Consider the following 20,882-nt stretch of genomic DNA (forward strand, 5'->3'; position numbering starts at 1 on the left):
ATAACCTCTCCTGATCTTTTTGGACACTGAGGGTAATTTAGCATGGCTTCCGCGAGGGCTGGGGGGACTGGTGGGGTGACCAGGCGGTGTCCAGGGGGTGGCCTGTGGGGCTGTATTTGGCAAGTCGGGTCCGTGCATGGCAGGTGTCATGTTGTACGGCGCGACCGCTGCAGCTCGTCGCTTTGCGCATGCGCAGTCACGGACCCGGCCATTCTCTGGCCGTTTTTACCGCGGGAGTTGGGCGTTTTACCTGCTGCCACTTCTCGCCCCTCACAGGTCCTGGAATAAGTGAGAGTCCAGCGCCAATTTTGGCATTGTTGGAGCTATACAACAAGTGAAAAACGGACACCAGCCATCATCCGAGCAAAGGCAGGTCCGATATTTTACACCATACAGCCAGATGATGAAAGAGTTTGGTGACATCATGTTGACCAATTACTAGGTTCACAAAGTGAATGGACTGAACCTTCACCAGTTGTATTCACCTCGGAATGTATGGACAGTGATGTGACGGAATTGAGATCTACTACAGGGGAAAGTACAGCATCTGTCCCTGCAGAATCTTCAGTACTGACAGAGACAGATAGCGAGTTCGTTTCACAAAAAGTACCACCAACAAGTGAAGCGGAAGGCACTTCGGCGATTTTGAAAAGCCAGGGGCGGGATTCTCCGCTGTCCGGCGGGGCGGGCCATACCGGCTCCGAGGAGTGGCGTGAACCACTCCGGCGCCGGGCCGCCCGGAAGGTGCGGAATCCTCAGCACCTTCAGGGTCTAGGCCGGTGGCAGCGAGGTTGGTGCCGTGCCAGCCAGCACCGAAGGGCTTGGCACCACGCCAACCGCTGCTGAAGGGCCTCTGCTGGCCGGCGCGAGTTGGCGCATGCGCGGGAGCACCAGGGTGTACTGGCGTCATCCCAGCGCATGCGCAGGGGGGTTCTTTTCTGTGCCGGCCATGGCGGAACGTCACACCGGCCGGCGAGATGGGAAAGAGTGCCCCCACGGCACAGGCCCGCCCGCGGATCGGTGGGCCCCGATCGCGGGCCAGACCACTGTGGGGACCACCCCGGGGCTAGATTCTCCCGCGCCCCCCGAGGACTCCGGAGGCCGCCCGCAGAGCCAGGTCCCACCAGTAAGGAGCTGGTCTAATTTACGGCGGCGGGACTGGCCAAGAACAGGCGGCCCCTCAGCCCATCGCGGGGCGGAGAATCGCCGGGGGGGGCCGCTGCCAACGGCCCCTGATTGGCGCAGCGTCATTCCCGCCCCCGCCAAAAAAACGGCACCGGAGAATCCGGCAGCTGGCGTCGGGGTGGGATTCACGACGGCCCCGGCGATTCTCCGGCCCAGCGGGGTGTCGGAGAATCTCGCCCCAGATTCCAGAAATCAAATATTACCTAAAAGAGACTGGCATCCTCCCAAGAGACTGTCTTATTAATGTATATACGTATAGGTATCATATTGGTGCAATGTAATATTTAGTTGGGTCTGTTGTTGAAGTGTGTAAAAGAAAAGTTGTTTGCACTAAAGGAGTAAAGAGGGAGGGGGTTACCTATTCAAATAACACTGCCTGCTTGTGGAACATCAAGTGATCTGTAGTGATGTCAGCAGTGTGTTTGTGCAGGCGATTGGAGTTAACCATGTTACACTGCAGAAGCATCATCTCTTAGTAAGCCCAGCATTGCGTATTACAAGCGTAGAGTGTGGCACCTCTACTTCTTTTCCTCTTTGCGGCGAACAACAAAAATATAACAGGAATAAATTTTAATCGCATTTTATATTCATTCATTTTTCTTGCCTCGATTATGTCTTCCTTTAGCCAGCAGTCTCCGTTTGCAGGTTGTGTACAAGTTACTCTGTGTTGCCAAGATAAAATGTGTTCACCAAATGGTGACAGAGCGTAAACATTACTGACTGTCAGAAATTATCCAGAAGATTTTATCCCCACCGTGTTCTGTACTAACTAAACTGTCGCATTCACATAGATGAACCACACAAATCAAATCTTAGCCATGCTTTCATTTTATTGGCTATTTCAACATTCAACTTCTGATTATACAATTGAAATCTCTGTTTCGAAAATCAATACCTGCTGCTGTTTTTTATTCTTTTTAGCCTATTTTTACCTATTTGTATATCCTTTCGTCTTCCCTCCCTCTCCACCTTTCCACACAGAAAAACAACTCTTGGGAGAACAGAATAAATATTATTTGTTTAGTTCACCAGTGGGGTCAATGTTCCTGAATGAAGCACAGAGATTTAGAATAATTATAATGAGATTATTTGAAAATTGTTCACACATGTAACATGCACCATTAGATAAACCAAAGCAGAATATAAGTGAAGTGGACACCAGGAGCTATCTAGGGATTAGAGAGTGTTAATTCATCTTTCGGTTCAGTGTTAGTTGGGAAAGTCATTGTTGTCCGAGATGGAAAGGCGTAATTCACAAAGAGCACTTAGATATTCTTCATTGTCAGGTTCCAACTCCAAGGCTTTTTCAAAGCTTTCAACAGCCTCACGCTTCTCCCCATCCAGTTGGTGCATTACGCCAAGAACACCATGGGCCTTGCTGTTTCTTGGATTCCTGCGAAGTTGTCTTTCTGATATTGACTCCAAGTTATCACGGCACCTTTTTCCTTCCGTTGAGTTAGAATTGACTTTCATTCCTTCAAGAAAATGTATGATGGCGTTTGATTCCGATTTCTTATCACGCAGTTCAAATAATCCAACATCTAAACATATTTCCTGCTTATTTTCAGGACGTATACCTTCCAATTTCAGGAGATTATTGTAAATCTTCTCGACATTTTCATATTCTTCATTTAATGTACAGATTCTGGCAAAATCCAGCTGTGCCCTGACAAATGTTAATGGGCGAGGTTCAAAAGCCTTTTTAAAATGGTTCTTACACAGTTCAATCAGTTCAGCTCTCTGTTGAAAAGCAGGGTCACCAGGTCTTTTGCTACGTGGATTTTTGATCAGTGACAATAGTTTCTTTCTGTAACACACACCTATTTGATGGTGTAAGATCGTAGAGTGTGGGGTAATTTCCAATCCTTTCTTCAACAGCTCCACCGCTTTTTCCACATCTCCTTTTAATCTGTAAAATTTTGCTGCATAGCGAAGCACATGTGGGAGATCAGGGGACTTCTGCAACGCTTTTTCAACTAATTCCATTGCATCCTCACTTTGATTGAATTTGTGTAGTCTTAGAGCTAACAGCACCATGGCTTCACCATGATCTGGATCAAGCTCCAGCACACGTCTAAACTGCTTCATTGATTGAGTGGGTTCACAATTCTCTGGGGTTCCAGAAAATGTTTCCAGACGAGACAGAACAATCGCATAGCCAACATTCCATTCAACATTATCCGGATCTTCCTCCAAAGCCTTTTTGAAACATTCCTTTGCTTCTTCATAATATTTAGCAGCAGATTTCAACAGGGACCAACCCTTCTCCCCGTATACTTCAGGTATCATTGCTGTGTACTGAGTGGCTTCAGGAAATTGTTTATAGATCTTCTCCAGTTTGTCGAGGTAGGACTGAGCCTCTGTCAGTTGTCCCATGTGATAAGATACCCAGGCATAGTTTCCATAGGTGATGATGATTCTTTTATTAAATTCTTCTTCATGATTCTCCCTCAGATTCTTTTCAGCTTCCTTTAAGTTTTGAATCGCCTCCTCACAGTTTCCTTGCAAACAGTTTACAAAAGCGAGTTGGTTGTAAAACCTGCCTTGATATTTCACATTCGTCTGAATTGAATCTTCCAATCTTTGCTTCATGTCATCCAAGTCAATGTTGTCTTTCTGTGGCCCCCATGTGAAGTGACATTGAAGCTGTTCAAGCTTCACTTTCAACAAATCCTTCTCTTCGTCACTGCAAGAGAGAAAAAAAATCATCAAAGTCCATCTCGGATTAACTGAACCATTTTCAAGCCCCTCCATCCAGTTTTATTATCTAAGAGATGTTCCTGACTCTGAGACACAATGACCCTGAAATCTCTGGTCACACAATGATTATCTCAGAAAAACCTCCCAGCAAAATAAAGGGATTTACTTCATAACCTTGTCTGTTCTGAAACTTGCTTTTTTTCTGCTGATTGATGTATTATCTGGTGAAGGTTAAACCTCTCACAAAATGTACAGTAAATTTTAACCACCTCAATGTGCAATGGGATGAAAGGAAGCTGGAGCTAAAGTACTCAATCTCCTATTGGTTTTGCCAAGTACACCTCCTTCGTATTCTGCTCTGTAGGCCCCTCCTCACCAAGACCCAGCATTGGCTCCACAGAAACCTGACACTGCTGAGTCTACAGAGCTGTTGGCCTGCCGATGGACTGGCTGCTCTCTCAGGTGGGACTGTAGCCATCAGGGATGGCCATGTCTCGATTACAAAATGGACACTTGCAAAGAATGCAGGGAAAATTGGACAATACTAAGAAACGAGCAGGTGCAAGGTCTGTCTTTTGATTAGAACCTTAAGCTCTCAGACAGGACAGAAACTGCTAAGCAATCTACATACGAATGAGCCATTTAGATACATTTAGATACACAATGTTAAGGCAGATACCCAGGCGCCAGAAGAGACTAAAACAAAGCAGACCAACAGTCACCTAGGACACGCCCAGCAATCAGGGAACCACCCCTCTATTGGAGGAAGATCGATACGAATGATTGGGAAAGGCCCAATTAATTGAGGCCAAGTTCAAGGCCCGCCCAAAAGCGCGCAAAGCCCTTTTTAGTATAAAAGGTATGCCCCAAGGGAGAATCTTTCTTCTTTGGCTTTGGCTCTCAGCGAAGAGAGAGACCAGCCTAGCAGCTACACCAGACCAAGTAAGTTCCAAGCCAACGCAAGCTACGAGATAGACGCTCCTAGTTGCTATACTGTAAACAGCTCAATGCACCAGCCTCAGAACCGAGCAACGGCCATTGTTCCTCTGACTGAGTGGGCACCCAAAGCTAAGTATAGGCTTTAGTAATAGTGGTAGTTTAGTTTGTAGAGTTTATGCATGAGTAGATTTGACTGTGTGTAAATAAATGAGCATTGCTTTTGAACTTCCTAACTGGTGTATCGAGTCTTTGATCAGTATTCGGTTCTGAACCTTGTGGCGGTGTCGAAAGATACCTGGCGACTCTTGAGCAAACGTAATTAAACAGAGCCAAATTAAAAGTCAAACAGCCAATCAGCAACATTTACTGGCAACTCCGGAGGGACTCGACTTAGAAGTGGCCTAACCACTCCGAGAGAACCCAAATTTGAATTGAGAATCCAATTGGAAACAGAAAAACCACAAGCGTAAGGACAGTACTGATTTAGCCTCTGAGATTCAGAAGTGTGTTAATGTATGCGTACTAACAGGGATATAAGGTAAACCTGAGAGATTTTGTTGCGTAAAACTGGCGGGAGTTTTGTAGGCCGGAAAGTAGCGTAAGCCGTACCCGTGTTTACATCACCACTTTATCACCCCTTGTTCCAGATTCAGTAGAGAACCGAGATAGAGAGAATGGCAATGAAGGCAATCGAATGGCTTTTGAACCTCCAGGAATTCGAGGTCGCAGCGACCAGTAGAGTAGGACAGTGTCCCGTTTGGGAAGATGAGATCAGGAAATATCTCAAAGGGAAAGGATGGCCCTTTTGTAGTGAATTCTGCGATAATGAGGAAACAGGAACCGGAAGTATAGGACATACTTGGAGGGAGAAACTGTCAGAGATCCACAAGAAGAGCTTAGGGAATGCTCGCAAGCCGATGGCAATCGTGTCCTGTTTGGCACAATTGCGAGGCACAGAGGAGGTCGTTAGGACGCTCCGTAGAGAGATAGAGGAGACAGACAGAACTAGTGAGGTAGATGTGAGTGAGGTAGAGAAGGAGAATAGAGATTTAAAAGAGCAGTTAGCACAAGGGACAGAGAGGTGGATGATGCCAAGTGGGCACATCAGTCTTGTCTCGCGCATTTGAACAGTTTTCAGACGCAATATGATAAGGCCTACCAGGACACGCAACATGCGGTCTTGGTAAGACAAGAGACAGAACAGCAAGTGGAGAAATTGCAGAAACAGTGCAACGATCTGAAAGCAGCCCTACAAGCACTTCATACTTCCACGACGGAACAAAGGCAGAGCTCTGTAGACCACGCAAAGTGCCGGAAGCAAACTGCAGAATTGCAATTCTGTTCAAAATGGATTTCAAAGTACATTCGGCCCCGAATTAGATCAGGAAAACGGCCCCGACTGGCAGGAATTAAATGAGACTGCCCATAGATATGTACATGGGACATGTACGCAGTAAAAACTCCAGAAAAGGAAAGCGCCCCAACCCCCAACTGAACAGGCAGAACACCCCCCCATGAACCCTGTAACCACACACCGCAGGGCCGCAGGAGAAGGAGAAGCAGATTTCCTTTACACAACCCCATTAACCATGACCCAATTACGGGACGCGATTGGAAAAATTACACCGTTCCTTCCGACTTCAGACCCCCAGCAATTTTTCGCGAAAGTCAAACAGCAGGCTACCATGTACGGCCTGGACGAAAAGGAGCAAGTGAAGCTCACAGTTTTAAGCCTCGACTCTTCAGTCATGGCAGCCCTTCCCGACCCCCAGAATGTAGGAGGAGGCGCACTCCAAGAGATGCATACAGCGATCCTTGGTGTAATCGGTTTTAACAGAGTAGTCCCTGTAGAAGGCCTAAATAAGTGTAGGTAATAGAAGACAGAGCACCCCACAGCGTTTGCTAGATGCTTGTGGATACACTGCACCGCAGTTTTCGGAGAGTTAGCCCGCGCCCATTTGTCCCCAGATAATATGGCCAAATGGACCCAAATTCTAGTCTCCCACTCCACAGACGCAGGACGAAAAGCTTGCGCAAATTATGACACCTCAGGTGAGGCCCACAATAAAAAATGGGTTTTGAAGAGATTGTCCCGCGCGTGGGAACAATCAATTGCAGGCAAAACCCCATTTATAACACCCGATGAAGGGCAGGCAGAGATTAACCCAGTAAAAGCACACCAGAACCCCGCATGGGTAAATGAGGGCAGGAACAGCCAACCCCAGCCCAAACCTCAGGAATGTTACAACTGTGGACAGCTAGGACACTTTGCACGAGAGTGCAACGCGCCCAAAAAGCAGCGGAGAAGCCAACAGACAGGCACCCTAAACAGGAATAGGGCAAAGCTGATCCATAGCGTTAGCGCCCGTTCAGAGAATGCAGACATGAACGGCACCGACTGACGGTGTTCGGGCTGCACAACTTGGGTCTGCGACACCCTTTGTGACAAGTCCGGTAGACCGGTAGTGGCAGGCAAAGTCTGGGGACAACCCGTAGAATTCCTTTGGGACACAGGAGGGTCCCGCACCACACTCAATTCCTCCATGATGTTTCAGTGAGACACGTGGCCCACAACAGACACCATCACACTCAGCGGTTTTACAGGCCATTTACAATAGGGACACATCGCAGCCCCTGTCGCAATACAAATAGGGAACAACACGACAAAGCACCCCGTAGTTTTGGTTGATCTGCCCCAGACAGCAGAACATATCCTTGGGATCGATTTCATGAGCTCCCGTAACCTTTCTTTTGACCCAGTTAACAAGTGTGTTTGGAAAATGGCAAAGGCAGCACGAGCCCCCACCACGCTCACAGTAGGATTAGCTCAGTAGGAGACTTCTGGTTCGACCCTCGAGCCATGAGTGCAGACAAACAGGTTAGAGCAGTCCTGCAGGAACATAAAGCAGCATGACTGTGGCAATTTGGCTGGCTTTGTGAACATTACAGGTCCCGACCTTAAACCCCAGAAGCAGTACGGATTTCCCCAGGAAGCAGAGGGAGAAATCTCCAAAGTAATAGAGAGTTTGTTGGATCGAGGTGTACTCAGATCAGTAGCCTCCACAAACAACGCACCAATTTGGCCCGTCACAAAACCGGATGGATCATGGCGACTGACCATTGATTACCGGGAATTGAACAAAGTAACCTCAGCAGCAGCCCCCACCATAGCCACGAGTCCCGAGACCATGCTCAAACAGGGACTCCAGTCAAAAAAAAATTCGGTTTTGGACATTAGTAATGGCTTTTGGTCCATTCCATTGGCTAAAGCGTGCCAGTACAAATTTGTCTTTACATTCCAAGGGCAACAGTACACGTGGACATGCCTCCCACAAGGCTTCCACAACTCCCCCTCCATTTTCCACTGACAGCTGGCAAATGGTTTAGCAAAATGTTCCCGCCCCGATTGTCTGGTCCAGTCTGTAGACGACTTGTTATTACAAATAGGCACAAAGGGAGAGCACATTTCACTTCTCGCCGAACCTCTAGCACTCCTAAAATAAATTGGTTGTAAAGTCAACCCCAAGAAGGCCCCAGATTTTGAAAGAAAGAGTGATTTACTTACGAACAGTGATCACTCATGTTAAACGCGAGATCAAGCAAAAGAGAATTGACTCGATCGTCAAATTGCCCATCCCCCACAATGTCTCAGCCCTCCGGTCATTTTTAGGACTGGTTGGCTTCTGCCGAAACCATATTGATGGTTTTGCCACTAAAGCAGCGCCCCAATCTGACCTTCTCAAGAAGCAGGCACCTTGGGAATGGCTTCCACAGCATACAGATGCCGTGGACGCTTTAAAAAGAGCACTCAGCACAGCCCCCGCACTACAGGTCCGAGATCCACTTTCCCCATATGCAATCGAAGTTGCAAGCACCGACCGACTCCCTTTCAGCTGTGCTCCTCCAGGAACGCCATGACCAATTACGCCCCATAGCATACGCCTCATGTGTGTTAGACCATGTGGAGCAAGGATTTTCTGCCTGTAAAAGGCACCTGCTCGCAGTTTTTTGGGCAGTACAATACTTCGCCTACATGACAGGACTCAACCCCATCACCATCCTCACAGAACACACCCCGGCACACCCAGGCTATGATTGAGCGGTACATCAGACTCCTCAAGATGGCGGAGCTCATGCCTCGACCGCTGTGGTGATGCAGTCCAGTACACCACCCGGAGGGTCGCCCACTTTGTGGTGGTCCTCCACAACCTCGCACAGCAGCGGAGAGACGAGATGGAGGCTGTTGATGAAGAGCATTTGGCCACCTCCGAGGAGGACGAGGATGATTAAGCGGCACCGGACCAGCAGGGGTTGGAGGACGAGCCCAGGGAGGAGTCGGAGGACCTGCCGGAGGCGACAGGATGGGCTGCAATGGTGAGTGTCCGGCAAGCCCAGAGGGCCAGGGAAGCCCTTGTACTCGTCCGCTTCACATAGGACGTGGTCTGGTCCATCACCAATACCTTAACCACCCACCACCCCAAAAGGTCACCTCCCAGGTTGTGCGTAACATCATTCAAGGGTGCTGGTACTGTGCGGATCACTGTCAAGGACCCCACAGAAAGCTGAGTGCCAGTGCTCCTCAGTCAATGCCATAATCTGACCCCTTCCTGTCTGCTGAGTGCTCGCTCACACCTGTCACCTGCACCCAGTGTACCCGCCGATTGTGGGACAGCTTTTCCTGAGGAGACACAGAGAGGGCATCATCAGCCACATGCAGGAGGACAGCCGTGCAATTGACAAGGGTTAAAACAGAGCAAGGGAGACCCAATATTCCCCTGGTCAGATCCTGAGAGGTATTCCTGCTCCCTCGGCCCTGGCTAATGCACCCCACCCCCTGCTAGTAGCAGGATAGGCAGCCCATGGTCATGCCTCTGAATGGTCTATGTCCTCTCTCTCCCTCAGCAGCCACGGCGTCTGTGTACTGAATTTTAAAACCATAAGTGAAACTCGCCATCAGTAACTCCCCCGGTGAGAGCAGCACATTGCAGAAGCCCCAGAGAATACCGGCTCGGTCCCAGTAATGATATGCCAACGGCGTTTACTGTGCTTGCGGAGTCGAACGCATTTCTGACGTTGTCAAGGCATCGGAGCATGGCATTCTGTTGGGCACCTGCCACCAGTCATATTATTCACCTCACACGCAATTTCCGCCCCAATAATGTTGCATGATTACGGCGTCGCTGGAAGGACAATCACGCCCAATGTGACGGTATTGGCAGCAGTCCTTCCTGCTCAGACACTTTGGCAGTGATTCTCTGGAAGAATTTCCAAGTGTTGTCGCGAGCGGGAATTGTTGCGGGTTTGCCGGCGCTCGGCATGGCGAGGCCGGCAACGCTATTCAACGTTAATTGATCCACTTAACTAGGCCTCGCGGGCTTCTTGCCACGAATGCAGGCTCGCCAGCCAATTTCCCAGGACTGCACTCAGCCAGCCACCTGCGAACAGGGTCGAGCAGCACTTAAGGTGCACTTGCTCAGCCAACCCAAGCCAGCTCGCAACAATGGTGCTGAGGAGACCAGCCCCAGGATTCGGGAATGCTGACCTTCGGGAGGCTCTTGGACATGGTGAGGGCCGGGTGGAATGTCCTGTTCCCCCGAGGGTCCCAGAGGGTGAGCTGCAAGGCAGCCAGTGCTGCCTGGGGCGAGATGGCGGCAGAAGTCAGCTCGGGCAGTGTGACCAGGAGGACTGGCCTCCAGTGTCGGGAGAAGGTCAACGACCTACACCGGGTAACACGAGTGAGTATATATCAATGTCCCACCCTCAAGGGAGCATCACCCCAGGCGACCCACAACCCCCCCTCAATCCCCCTCCTCCTTCAATCCTTGCTCCATCCCAGCACTCCCTTCACATCTCCCCCCAGAACTGTGAATCACACATGTGGCTAACGATGCCCTTCTTTGTGTCCCCTCAGGAAAAGCTCTCCCTTAATCAGTGGGAGAGGGCCCAGACTAGCGGTGGGCTGCCGGGCTTGAGAATCCTCACCTCCTTTTCGAGGTGCCCTGGAGGTGACTGGTGTGGCCGTGGACAGGACAGTCACCAACGCGGAGGTTGGGGAATGAAGCAGAGGTGAGGAACCACCAGGCTCCACCCGGAGGACCTGTCAAATGTGAGTAGTGATTTCCTTACTGACCGATCCATCCCTCCCGCTGACAACATGTCCATTCTTCCGCAGGTTCAGCAGCCGAGAACACCTCAGAGGAGAGCTTCGAAAATGCAACTGGTAAAGCCGGGCACAGCTGTCATCCCCACCCTTGGCCAGTGCAGATACACACACCTCGGTGGGAAATGTTAGTGGTTAGGCTTCTGGGGCACATCTGGTGAGCACCACACAGCTGCTGATGTACATCAGGTGGAGGCAGGAACCGCCAGGCGAGACAGCTGTTGGATCCCAGGACTCAGCTGGGTCCCAGCCTAATGCTGAGCTCTGGAAGTGGGTTACCCGGAGCTGATGGAGATGATAGGGAGCGGCCGGGACATTCAGAGGGAGGTGTCAGCGTCACTCAAGCAGATCCATAGCTGCTTGGAGGAGACCCAGAGGCTACGGGCGACGGAAATAGCGCCGGCAATGAGTGGCACCGAGGCCAACACTGTTAGGGTGGTGACCACAGTGGAGAGTCTGGTGCACGACGTTGGCACCATGAGTGAAGGTGTCCAAGGCGTTGCGCAGTCGATGACTGCCATGGCTGAGGGTCTCGGCAGTATGTCTGCCTCACTGGGGGATGAGACCCAGTACCAGGCTGACCTTGATGAGGTTCTGCGGGACTTGTCCCACTTTCAAATGGGAATGGCCGAGGCGCTGTGGAGCTTGTCCCAGTTGCAGGTGGGCATTGCCGATGCTCTGCAGACCATGTCCCAGTGCCGAGGGCATTGACATGATGGCGTGAACCATGGGGAAGCGCCAGGGCTGGCAGAGCCAGATGAAGCAGGGGCAGCCGGGGCATGAATTAGCTGCCCATCCATCCCAAGGTGAACCCCAGGGCCCTGTGGCACCGACCTGGCGGAGGGGGCACTGAGTGCCAACCCGGACCTGTCCCATGGAGTGGTGACGGTCGCCACCAGCTCCCCCGAGTCCCACCTGATGAGGCCTCGCCTCAGGGTCAGCACACAGGACAGGGCGGTATGTGCCGTCGACAAGTGAGCTGGGGTCCTCTGGCCCCAGAGATTCCAGAGGATGGTAGCCAGGGGCATCGAGGGCCATGGACCGAGGTAAACAGCTGGCTGCCTCCATCTCTGGTCCCTGGGTGCCAACTTCCCAGGCCCCTGCTCCCAGAGCATACGGTCGCATGTCAGGGACGTGTAATCCAGCGGATGTGGTCACATGTCATTGACGTGCAATCCAGGGGATACAGTCACATGTCAGGGACGTGTAATCCTGGAAATACGGACATATGTCAGGGACATGGGGCTGGATTCTCCCACCCCGCCTGCCACAAGGATGGCACGTGCAAGCCCCGTAGAACAAAGAACCATTGACCTTGGGCTAGATTCTCTGGTTACCGGGCCAACGCGGATGGAAAATCCCGCCCATGTAATCCATGGCTATATGGTCACATGTTTGGGACATGTAATCCAAGGGATATGGACACATGTCAGGGACATGTAATCCAGGGGATGCGGACAAATGTCAGGGATGTGTAATCCAGGTTTATATGGTCACATGTCAGGGGCGTGTAATCCAGGGGATACGGTCACATGTCAGGGGTGTGTAATCCAGGGGGGTACGGTGAAATGTCAGGTACGTGTAATGCAGGAGATACAGGAATTCTCTTCAGGGCCGAGTGACTCTTTTCTATACAAACCTGACTTTCTGTGGTAAAGCACAGTGTGATTGTATTGGCAGCATTCCTTCCTGCTCAGACAGTTTGCTTCACAGCTACGTTTTTTAGTTTCAGTTTCAATTCTCATTGCGGAAATTATTTGAAGCAATTCACTGCAGGAAAGCAAAACTGAGCTGGAAACAAACAACAAATACTCTCCTCAATCGCTTTATAGAAGCTGAATTAAAACTGAGAAAGGAACTCGACACATTTTTCATCCGATCAGCATTATGTGGTAAGGTCCCCTGGAATTACAGTAGTCCTGAAATGTACCTGTAGACTGTTGAACAAGGAGCTGTTTTCAGGAATAAAATAGCAGACATTACAAAGCAGTTCAAACACAGAGGACTGGGATTTGTTTCCTCTTTGTTCTGGGGGTATGAGCATTGCTGGCTGGGCCAGCATTGATTCCCCATCTTGAATTGCCCTTGAGAAGTTGGCGGTGAGCCCTGTGAACTGAGCAGTCTGTCTCATGTAGGGACACCCACAGTGCTGTTAGGAAGGGAGTACAGAGTTTTGGCTTGAAAACAGTGAAGGAACAGCAGTACAGTTTCCAGTCAGAATGATGTGTCTCGTTACTGCCACTTATCAGCTCTAGTCTGGACATTACCCAGGTCTTCCTGTGGGTGGTTTCAGTATCGCAGGAAATGCTGATTCCTTATCCTGAGGAATTAGAGAGTACCCAGCTGCAGCAAGACTGGCGATGGGGCAGGTGACATGAGGCAAAATGATCTGGTTATGGTTCATATTAGGTATTAATTCAAATAATAATTTAATGAAGTTTCAAAGTGACATGTGAATTTTCTATTTGTATTCTGCAATGCCCCAGGTCATTTGCAGCTTTGAAGAGAGAAAGTTTTACTCTGTGTTCCATCGTAACCTCGGAGGGGTTTATTAATGTAAAATGCTGATTTTCAGCATTTACGTTTGTACAGAATAAACTAAAACAACCAGAACGAGAAATCACAGGGAGAGCACAGCCTGACCTGGGATGGACAGGAGTGAATGTAATATGGAATGTAGCAGAGGAGTGCCAGATTAAAGTGGGGAGAAGGAAAAGTAGTTTCTGAAGTTAGAGACTGAGTGTGAGGGAGGGTCGTGGTAGGGTGGGGGGGGGGGGGGAGACAGGTGTAGTAGTTTGAACTGAAAGCAGAAACCCGCCATGAACCCGGTGAGGGGTTAAGAATGACAGCGAGGATTGAGGGGGGAAGGGATAACATGAACAAGAGGCAGCTGGAGTAGAGAATGAGTTGGGATGTCCCAGGGGGATGAAGTGAGTCTCTGTGAATTGAACAGGAAGAGTATTGATGTGACATCTTACTACACGCCAAGGAATGTCCCAAAGTGTTTCACAATCAGTGAATTATTTTGAAGTGAATTCACTGTTGTTTTGTGGGTATATGTGCAACTCAGATTCCATGATACCAACTTGCATTTATATAGCACCAATAATGTAATAAATAGGCCAAAGGCATTTTACATGAATGTGACCAGTGATTAATGAATTCAAAGGAAAAGAAGGAAGTACTTGGAGGGTTGACAAAAATCTTTGGTAGTTTATATGTGGGGGTAATTGTTAATGTGGGCATTCAGGGATTTAGGGTTTCACTGGGTTAAAGTCTTGGGGTGAAATGGCGGATGGACAAGGTCAGAGTGAGATGAATGCAGAGCTCTCAGATAATTATAGGGCTCAAGAAGATAGAAAGGTACGAGATCATGAAGGGACAGGACCACTCTGCTCCCACACCTCAGTTCAAAGGTCACCCCAGATATTTGTTGCTTCTCTGCATAAATTTAGCACTAGGAACAGCATTAAGGTGAGACTTGGGAGGAGGTCCCACCTGAGAGAACGGCCAGTCCGTCGGCCGGCCTGCAGCTCTGTAGACTCAGCAATCTCTGGTTTGAGTGGAGCCAATGCTGGGACTACAGGTAGTCTCGCTGAGGAGGGGCCTACAGAGCAGAATGAGAAGGAAATGTACTGGGCAAAACCAATAGGAGATTGAGTACTTCAACCAGAGCTCCTCTTCATCCCATTGAGCATGGAGGTGATTGAGATTTACTGTACATTTTGTGAGTAGATTAAATGTCCACCAGATGGTACATCAACCAGCAGAAAGGAGACAAGTGTAAGCACAGACAAGGTTATGAAATAAATCCCTTTATTTTCCTGGGAGGTTTTTCTGAAATAACCTTTGTCTGACCAGAATTATCAGGGCATTGAGTCCCAGAGTCAGGAACAGCTCCTATTTAATAAAACTGGATGGAGGGCCTGGAAAATGGTTCAGTTAATCGAAGATGGATTTTGATGATTTTGTTTCTCTTACAGTAACACACAGAAAGATTTGTTGAAAGTGGAGCTTGATCAGCTTCAATGCCACTTCATGTGGGCTCCACAGAGAGATATCATTGACTTTGATGATATGAAGCAAAGATTGGAAGATTCAATTCAGACCGGTGTGACATATAAAGGCAGGTCTTACAACCACCTCGCTTTTGTAAACTGTCTGCAAGGAAACTGTGAGGAGGCGATTCAAAACTTAAAGCAAGCTGAAAAGATTCTGAGGGAGAATCAGGAAGATGAATTTGATGAAAGAATCATCATCACCTATGGAAACTATGCCTGGGTATATTATCACATGGGACAACTGACAGAGGCTCAGTCCTACCTCGACAAACTGGAGAGGATCTGTCAACAATTTCCTGATGCCTCTCGGTACACCGCAATGATACCTGAAGTATACGGGGAGAAGGGTTGGTCACTGCTGATTTCTGCAGCTCAATATTATGAAGATGCAAAGGAATGTTTTAAAAAGGCTCTGGAGGAAGATCCAGATAACACAGACTGGAATCTCGGCTATGCGACTGCCCTGTCTCGTCTTGAAACATTTTCTGGAACCCTAGAGAATTGTGAACCCACTCAATCAATGAAGCAGTTTAGACGTGTGCTGGAGCTTGATCCAGATCACGGTGAAGCCATGGTGCTGTTAGCTCTAAAACTACAACAGTCCAATCAAAGTGAGGAAGCGATAGAATTAGTTGAAAAAGGGTTGCAGAAGTCCCCTAATCTCCCCTATGTGCATTGTTATGGCGCAAAATTTTACAGATTAAAAGGAGATGTGGAAAAAGCTGTGAAGCTGTTGAAGAAAGCATTGGAAATGACCCCACACTCTACGATCTTACACCATCAAATAGGTGTGTGTTACAGAAAGAAACTATTGTCACTGATCAAAAATCCACGTAGCAAAAGACCTGGTGATCCTGCTTTTCAACAGAGAGCTGAACTGATTGAACTGTGTAAGAATCATTTTAAAAAGGCTTTTGAACCTCGCCCATTAACATTTATTAGGGCACAGCTGGATTTTGCCAGAATCTGTACATTAAATGAAGAATATGAAAATGTCGAGGAGATTTACAATAATCTCCTGAAATTGGAAGGCATACGTCCTGAAAATAAGCAGGAAATATGTTTAAATGTTGGATTATTTGAACTGCAGGAGAAGAACTCAGAAGCAAACGCCATCATCCATTTCCTTGAAGGAATGAAAGTCGATTATAACTCAAAGGAAAGGAAAAAGTGCCGTGATAACTTGGAGTCAATATCAGAAAGACAACTTCGCAGGAATCCAAGAAACAGCAAGGCCCATGGTGTTCTTGGCTTAATGCGCCAACTGGATGGGGAGAAGCGTGAGGCTATTGAAAGCTTTGAAAAAGCCTTGGAGTTGGAACCTGACAATGAAGAATATCTAAGTGCTCTTTGTGAATTACGCCTTTCCATCTCGGTCAACAATGACTTTCCCAACTAACACTGAGCCGAAAGATGAATGAACACTCTCTAATCCCTAGATAGCTCCTGGTGTCCACTTCACTTATATTCTGCTTAGGTTTTTTTCAATGGTTCATGTGACACATGTGTGTATAATTTTCAAATAATCTCATTGTAATTATTCAAATCTCTGAATTTCATTCAGGAACATTGACCCCACTGATGAACTATATAAATCATATTTGTTTCTGTCTCCCAAGTGTTGTTGCTGAAAGAAGTAGAAGGAGGGAAGACTAAAGGGATAAAAATAGGTTAAAAGGGGTTAAAGAGAATAAAAAACAATGGCAGCAGTGTTGATTTTCTAAACAGTTGTATAATCAGAAGTGGAATGTTGAAATTGTCAATAAATTAAAGCATGGCTAAGATTTGATTTGTGTGGTTGATCAGTGTGAACGCTGACTTTGTTTTTTTCTTTTTCGTTCATGGGTGTCGCAGGCTGGGCCAGCATTTATTACCCATCCCTAAATCCCCTTGAGGGGGCAATTAAGTTTCAACCACATTGCTGTGGATTTGGAATCACATGTAGGCCAGACCAGGTATGGACAGCAGATTTCCTTCCCGAAAGGACATTAATGATGTTTACGACAATCGACAATGGTTTCATTGTCATCACTAGACTTTTAATTCCAGATTCTTATTCAATTCAAGTTCCACCATCTGCGGTGGTGGGATTTGAACCTGGGTCCACAGAACATTGCTGGGTTATTTCTGACAGTCGGTAATGTTTACGCTCTGTCACCATTTGGTGAACACATTCCATCTTGGCAACACGGAGTAACTTGTACACAACCTGCAAAGGGAGACTACTGGCTAAAGGAAGACACAATAGAGGCAGGAAAAATAAGGTTCAAAGTGCCAGGTTCATTAAGAGATGTTGCTTCTACAGGGTAAAATGGTTAACTCCAAAAGCCTGCACAAACACTCCACTGATATCACCACAGATTACATGATGTTCCATCAGCAGCCAGTATTATTTAAATATATAAGCCCCTGCCTCTTTACTCCTTTAGTGCAAAACACTTGGGGAGTTTACAGGCGGATTTCTCCGTTGGCTGACACTGAAATCATGAAACGTGATTGGGCGGAGAATCGGATCCCATGTCGAAATCCACGGCAGGCACCGATTTGACTCCAAATTGCAATTCTCCATCACCTTGACAGCAGCGTTAATGTGGACCGGAACGCACGTACCGTAAACACGGTTTAGATATGATTAGCAGGCCCAACCCAGTATCTCCGGGGCCTCCGTGATTCTCTTCCTCCGATGGGCCAAATTCCCGATGGAGCGGTTCACTTGGGCTTTTAAAAACCGTGACACCGTCGGTCTGCCTGATGAGAGAGACAGAGAGGAGGTAGGACACAGGGAGGCCCGACCGTAGGCTGCTGGAGCGGACACTGGCCAGGCCGGCTAGGGCGGGGGCCCTGACTGGGTCGGATGGAGGGAGGGTGACCCCGACTGGGTCGGGAGGAGGGAGGGTGACCAGAGAATGGGTGGTGTGGCCGGTGTGGACCCTTCCCATGGGACTGGGGTGGTGTCCAGTCACGGACTGCCTCTGCTGCTCCCTGCAAGGTAGCTATCTTGCTGCGGGTGCCACTGACCACCCACCTTGGCCCCTGATTCTACAAAGTGACACCGGCCATACGGGTGCACCCACCCCTGCACCCCACACTCTGCCAAATGCCGCCATCCATGGCCCACTCAAGTGCGGGGTGATGTTGGGGGGTGGGAGGGACATTGACACACATGGCATGGAGAACCGCAACTCAGCAGGGTCTCACTTCCTTGCCCATGGCCAACCTCCACCCTGGAGACCTCCCTTTCCTCCAGGCCGCCATCCAGGGCCCTCTGTTCTGCCATGGTGAGGTGCCGCAGATCCGATGGTACCCTTATAGTTTTCTCCCGCTACTGGCGGTTATAGGCGGCCTTCTCCTGGGGGGTGGAAACAGAAGATGACAGTGTTTGACAGTCTGACACATGCAGCCCAGTTGTTGGGTAGCTGGTGGCCTCAGTAGCCACGGCACCCAGCCATGGCGGCCGGTATGTGTGCATGGTGGGCTGGGGAGGTTATGGGTGTGTGCAACATGGGTTACTGCCAGGGGCACCATGTTGCCTACTCACCATTGCCGTCCTGAGGAGGTTGTGCAGTGTTTTAGACTCTGCTGGCCGGTCCGGATGCTGTTCCTCACAGCGCTGACCGTGTCTGCCACCTGCGCCCAGGCATGGCGGACGGTGACAGCTGGCAGCCTCCTTCCTGGGCCGGGGTACAGGGTGAACCGCCTCTCTTCCACCGCATCCAGGAGGGTCTCCAGCGTGCCGCCCGGATAACGGGGTGCCACTTTCCTCGCTGCCATCTTGTTGGCTGGGATGGTGTGTCTGTGAATTGAAGTGTGGATATGCGGCTGCAACTTTTCAGCCTCCCGAGTGTGAATCTCTGACCCGGTGAATCCTGCACCGTTTCTCATTGGAACCGATTGTGTTCGAGGTGGTGCTGGTGGTTCGCCCCTTAACAGTAGCTGAATCAGTCCAGATTTGGTGACAGTTTTGCTATCGCAGAACTCCACAAATCCTGTGCTGGCATCAACACTTAGTCTCAGAAACGGAGAGTCCCACCGCCGTTCACTCGCTGGAGCTGAATTGCACCAGTTATACGATCCCCTTGTTGTCCTAATGCAGGATGCAATTCAGTGTTCCAGGGAATCCCGCTATTGGTCAACTTGAGTGGACAGCCTCACAGCGAGTCCCTGTGGCCGGTGACCACCCCCCCCTCCTCCGCCCACACACCCCAACACCACCACCACCACAAATTAGCCCTGACCCCACCTCCACTGCACAGCAGACCCCACCCCGAGATTGCTTGGGTGCCCCTCCTCCAACCCCAAGTACGGGGGTGTCCCGACCCACCGCCCCAGGATCCTTGTAATAGGGGTACACACCCCGGGACCCCTGTAATGGGAGACCCCCCCAGGGACCACTCTAATGGGGGGATCCCCTACAGGGAGCCCTGTAATAGAGATACCTCCCCACCATCTCCTGTAATTGGCGGACATGTCCCAGGGACCCCCACCTAAAGGAACCCCCTCCAATGACCGTCCCAGACACAGACCCCCCTCCCCTAGAGAAGGGGTCCCTGTCTGGAAGCTAGAGAGCAATACAGACAGAGCAGTGGGAAACGTCATCGCTGCAATATTTACCTTGTCGCTCCACGTGTCCATTCCACTGAGGAGAGCAGCTGTACCTGCGTCTGATACCCACCGATCCATTAGCTGCAAGCCATTCATATCTTTGGAACAGTGCTCTGTGATTGACAGCTTGTAAAAACAATCTGCAGCTTTGATCCATTCATACCCTGACACGCTTCAGTGGCCTAAGTGGTGAAACCCCAATGTTTGTAAACATTGACCACATCTAAGAGAGGTAAGTGCAGTGAAATCACACGCATGAGTGATTGTAATGAGTGCCTGGAAAAACTGCAGTTGGCAAATCTGCATATTAGAGTGAGGTAGTCAGACTCACTATAAAATGCAGCTCTCCAAACCTACCAATGCTTTGGGATCAAACCCCTTTGCCTTGGGGTTCTTAGGCAAGCCTTCTTGTGTACTGTTCCCCACAAACGGGGAACAGATGGAACAGCACTTGGTGGGAGGTGGTGTCTCCCAGGTGTCAGCCTGGTACTGCAAGATTGGCACTGCCAAGGTGCCAGGCTGGCATTTTTCCCATGCCGGGATTGGGCCCTGAATTGCCCTACCAGTGTGGGGGAGCCCCGAGACCCCATTGTAGGTGAGCTGGGGCTTTGGTGGGGGAGGGTCTGGGGGTCACGCTGGTGGGGGGTCGAGAGATCTGCATTTAAAAATGACATCCTGATTTCCTTCTACACTGGGGAATTCTGGCAAGTGGAGCTCCTCAGTGCAGGAAACGGGACTAAGGCAGCCTCGGCAGAATATTCCCCACTGAAGCCCCAGATTGCAACAAAGTCCTGATCGATAGCGTGGTCTTTCTCGGCGCTACAAGCCAGGAAATACCCGGCTAAATGCTCTTGACACGGAACTCTTTTTCAATTCGGGTCGATCGCGCCCAATATCTCCTTGTGAGTTGAACCAAATACTGGTTTATTTCTCATGGTGGCTCCTTCAACCTCTGTGTAAGCACTATTCAAGAAGAGAGTCATTATACATTCCTAATAATAATGATGATAGAATGCACCTATTTCAAATCAATAGAGCTGTTTTTGAAGGAAATCAAAAAATATTGAACACACTATCCTTCCACAGATCTGTGCTGGACTTAAACAGCACAACAACTATCTAATATTTCTGCATTCCAACCCACTGACTCATTGGTATTTCCTGTCTGTCAACATCTGTACCTGTCCCGGTTTTCATTCCTTTCTCTATAACATAGTGCACGGTAAGTAAGTTAT

The 20,882-nt window shown here is 49.2% G+C and overlaps 2 protein-coding genes across 2 annotated transcripts; one reads left to right on the forward strand and one right to left on the reverse strand.

Moving 5' to 3' along the window:
• Nucleotides 1–2,009: 2,009 nt before the first annotated feature.
• Nucleotides 2,010–8,406, reverse strand: LOC140406145 (interferon-induced protein with tetratricopeptide repeats 5-like). The gene is made up of 2 exons (XM_072494286.1): nucleotides 8,390–8,406; nucleotides 2,010–3,871 (listed from the first exon to the last, which is right to left on the reverse strand). The coding sequence occupies exons 1-2, from the start codon at nucleotides 8,404–8,406 to the stop codon at nucleotides 2,395–2,397; spliced, it is 1,494 nt and encodes a 497-aa protein (XP_072350387.1). The 3' UTR covers nucleotides 2,010–2,394.
• Nucleotides 8,407–12,739: 4,333 nt separating this feature from the next.
• On the forward strand, nucleotides 12,740–16,657 carry LOC140406146 (interferon-induced protein with tetratricopeptide repeats 5-like). The gene is made up of 2 exons (XM_072494287.1): nucleotides 12,740–12,876; nucleotides 14,968–16,657. The coding sequence occupies exons 1-2, from the start codon at nucleotides 12,872–12,874 to the stop codon at nucleotides 16,442–16,444; spliced, it is 1,482 nt and encodes a 493-aa protein (XP_072350388.1). The 5' UTR covers nucleotides 12,740–12,871; the 3' UTR covers nucleotides 16,445–16,657.
• Nucleotides 16,658–20,882: the final 4,225 nt, after the last annotated feature.

Source organism: Scyliorhinus torazame, unplaced genomic scaffold, assembly GCF_047496885.1.
Source record: "Scyliorhinus torazame isolate Kashiwa2021f unplaced genomic scaffold, sScyTor2.1 scaffold_318, whole genome shotgun sequence".
Taxonomy (NCBI): Eukaryota; Metazoa; Chordata; class Chondrichthyes; order Carcharhiniformes; family Scyliorhinidae; genus Scyliorhinus; species Scyliorhinus torazame.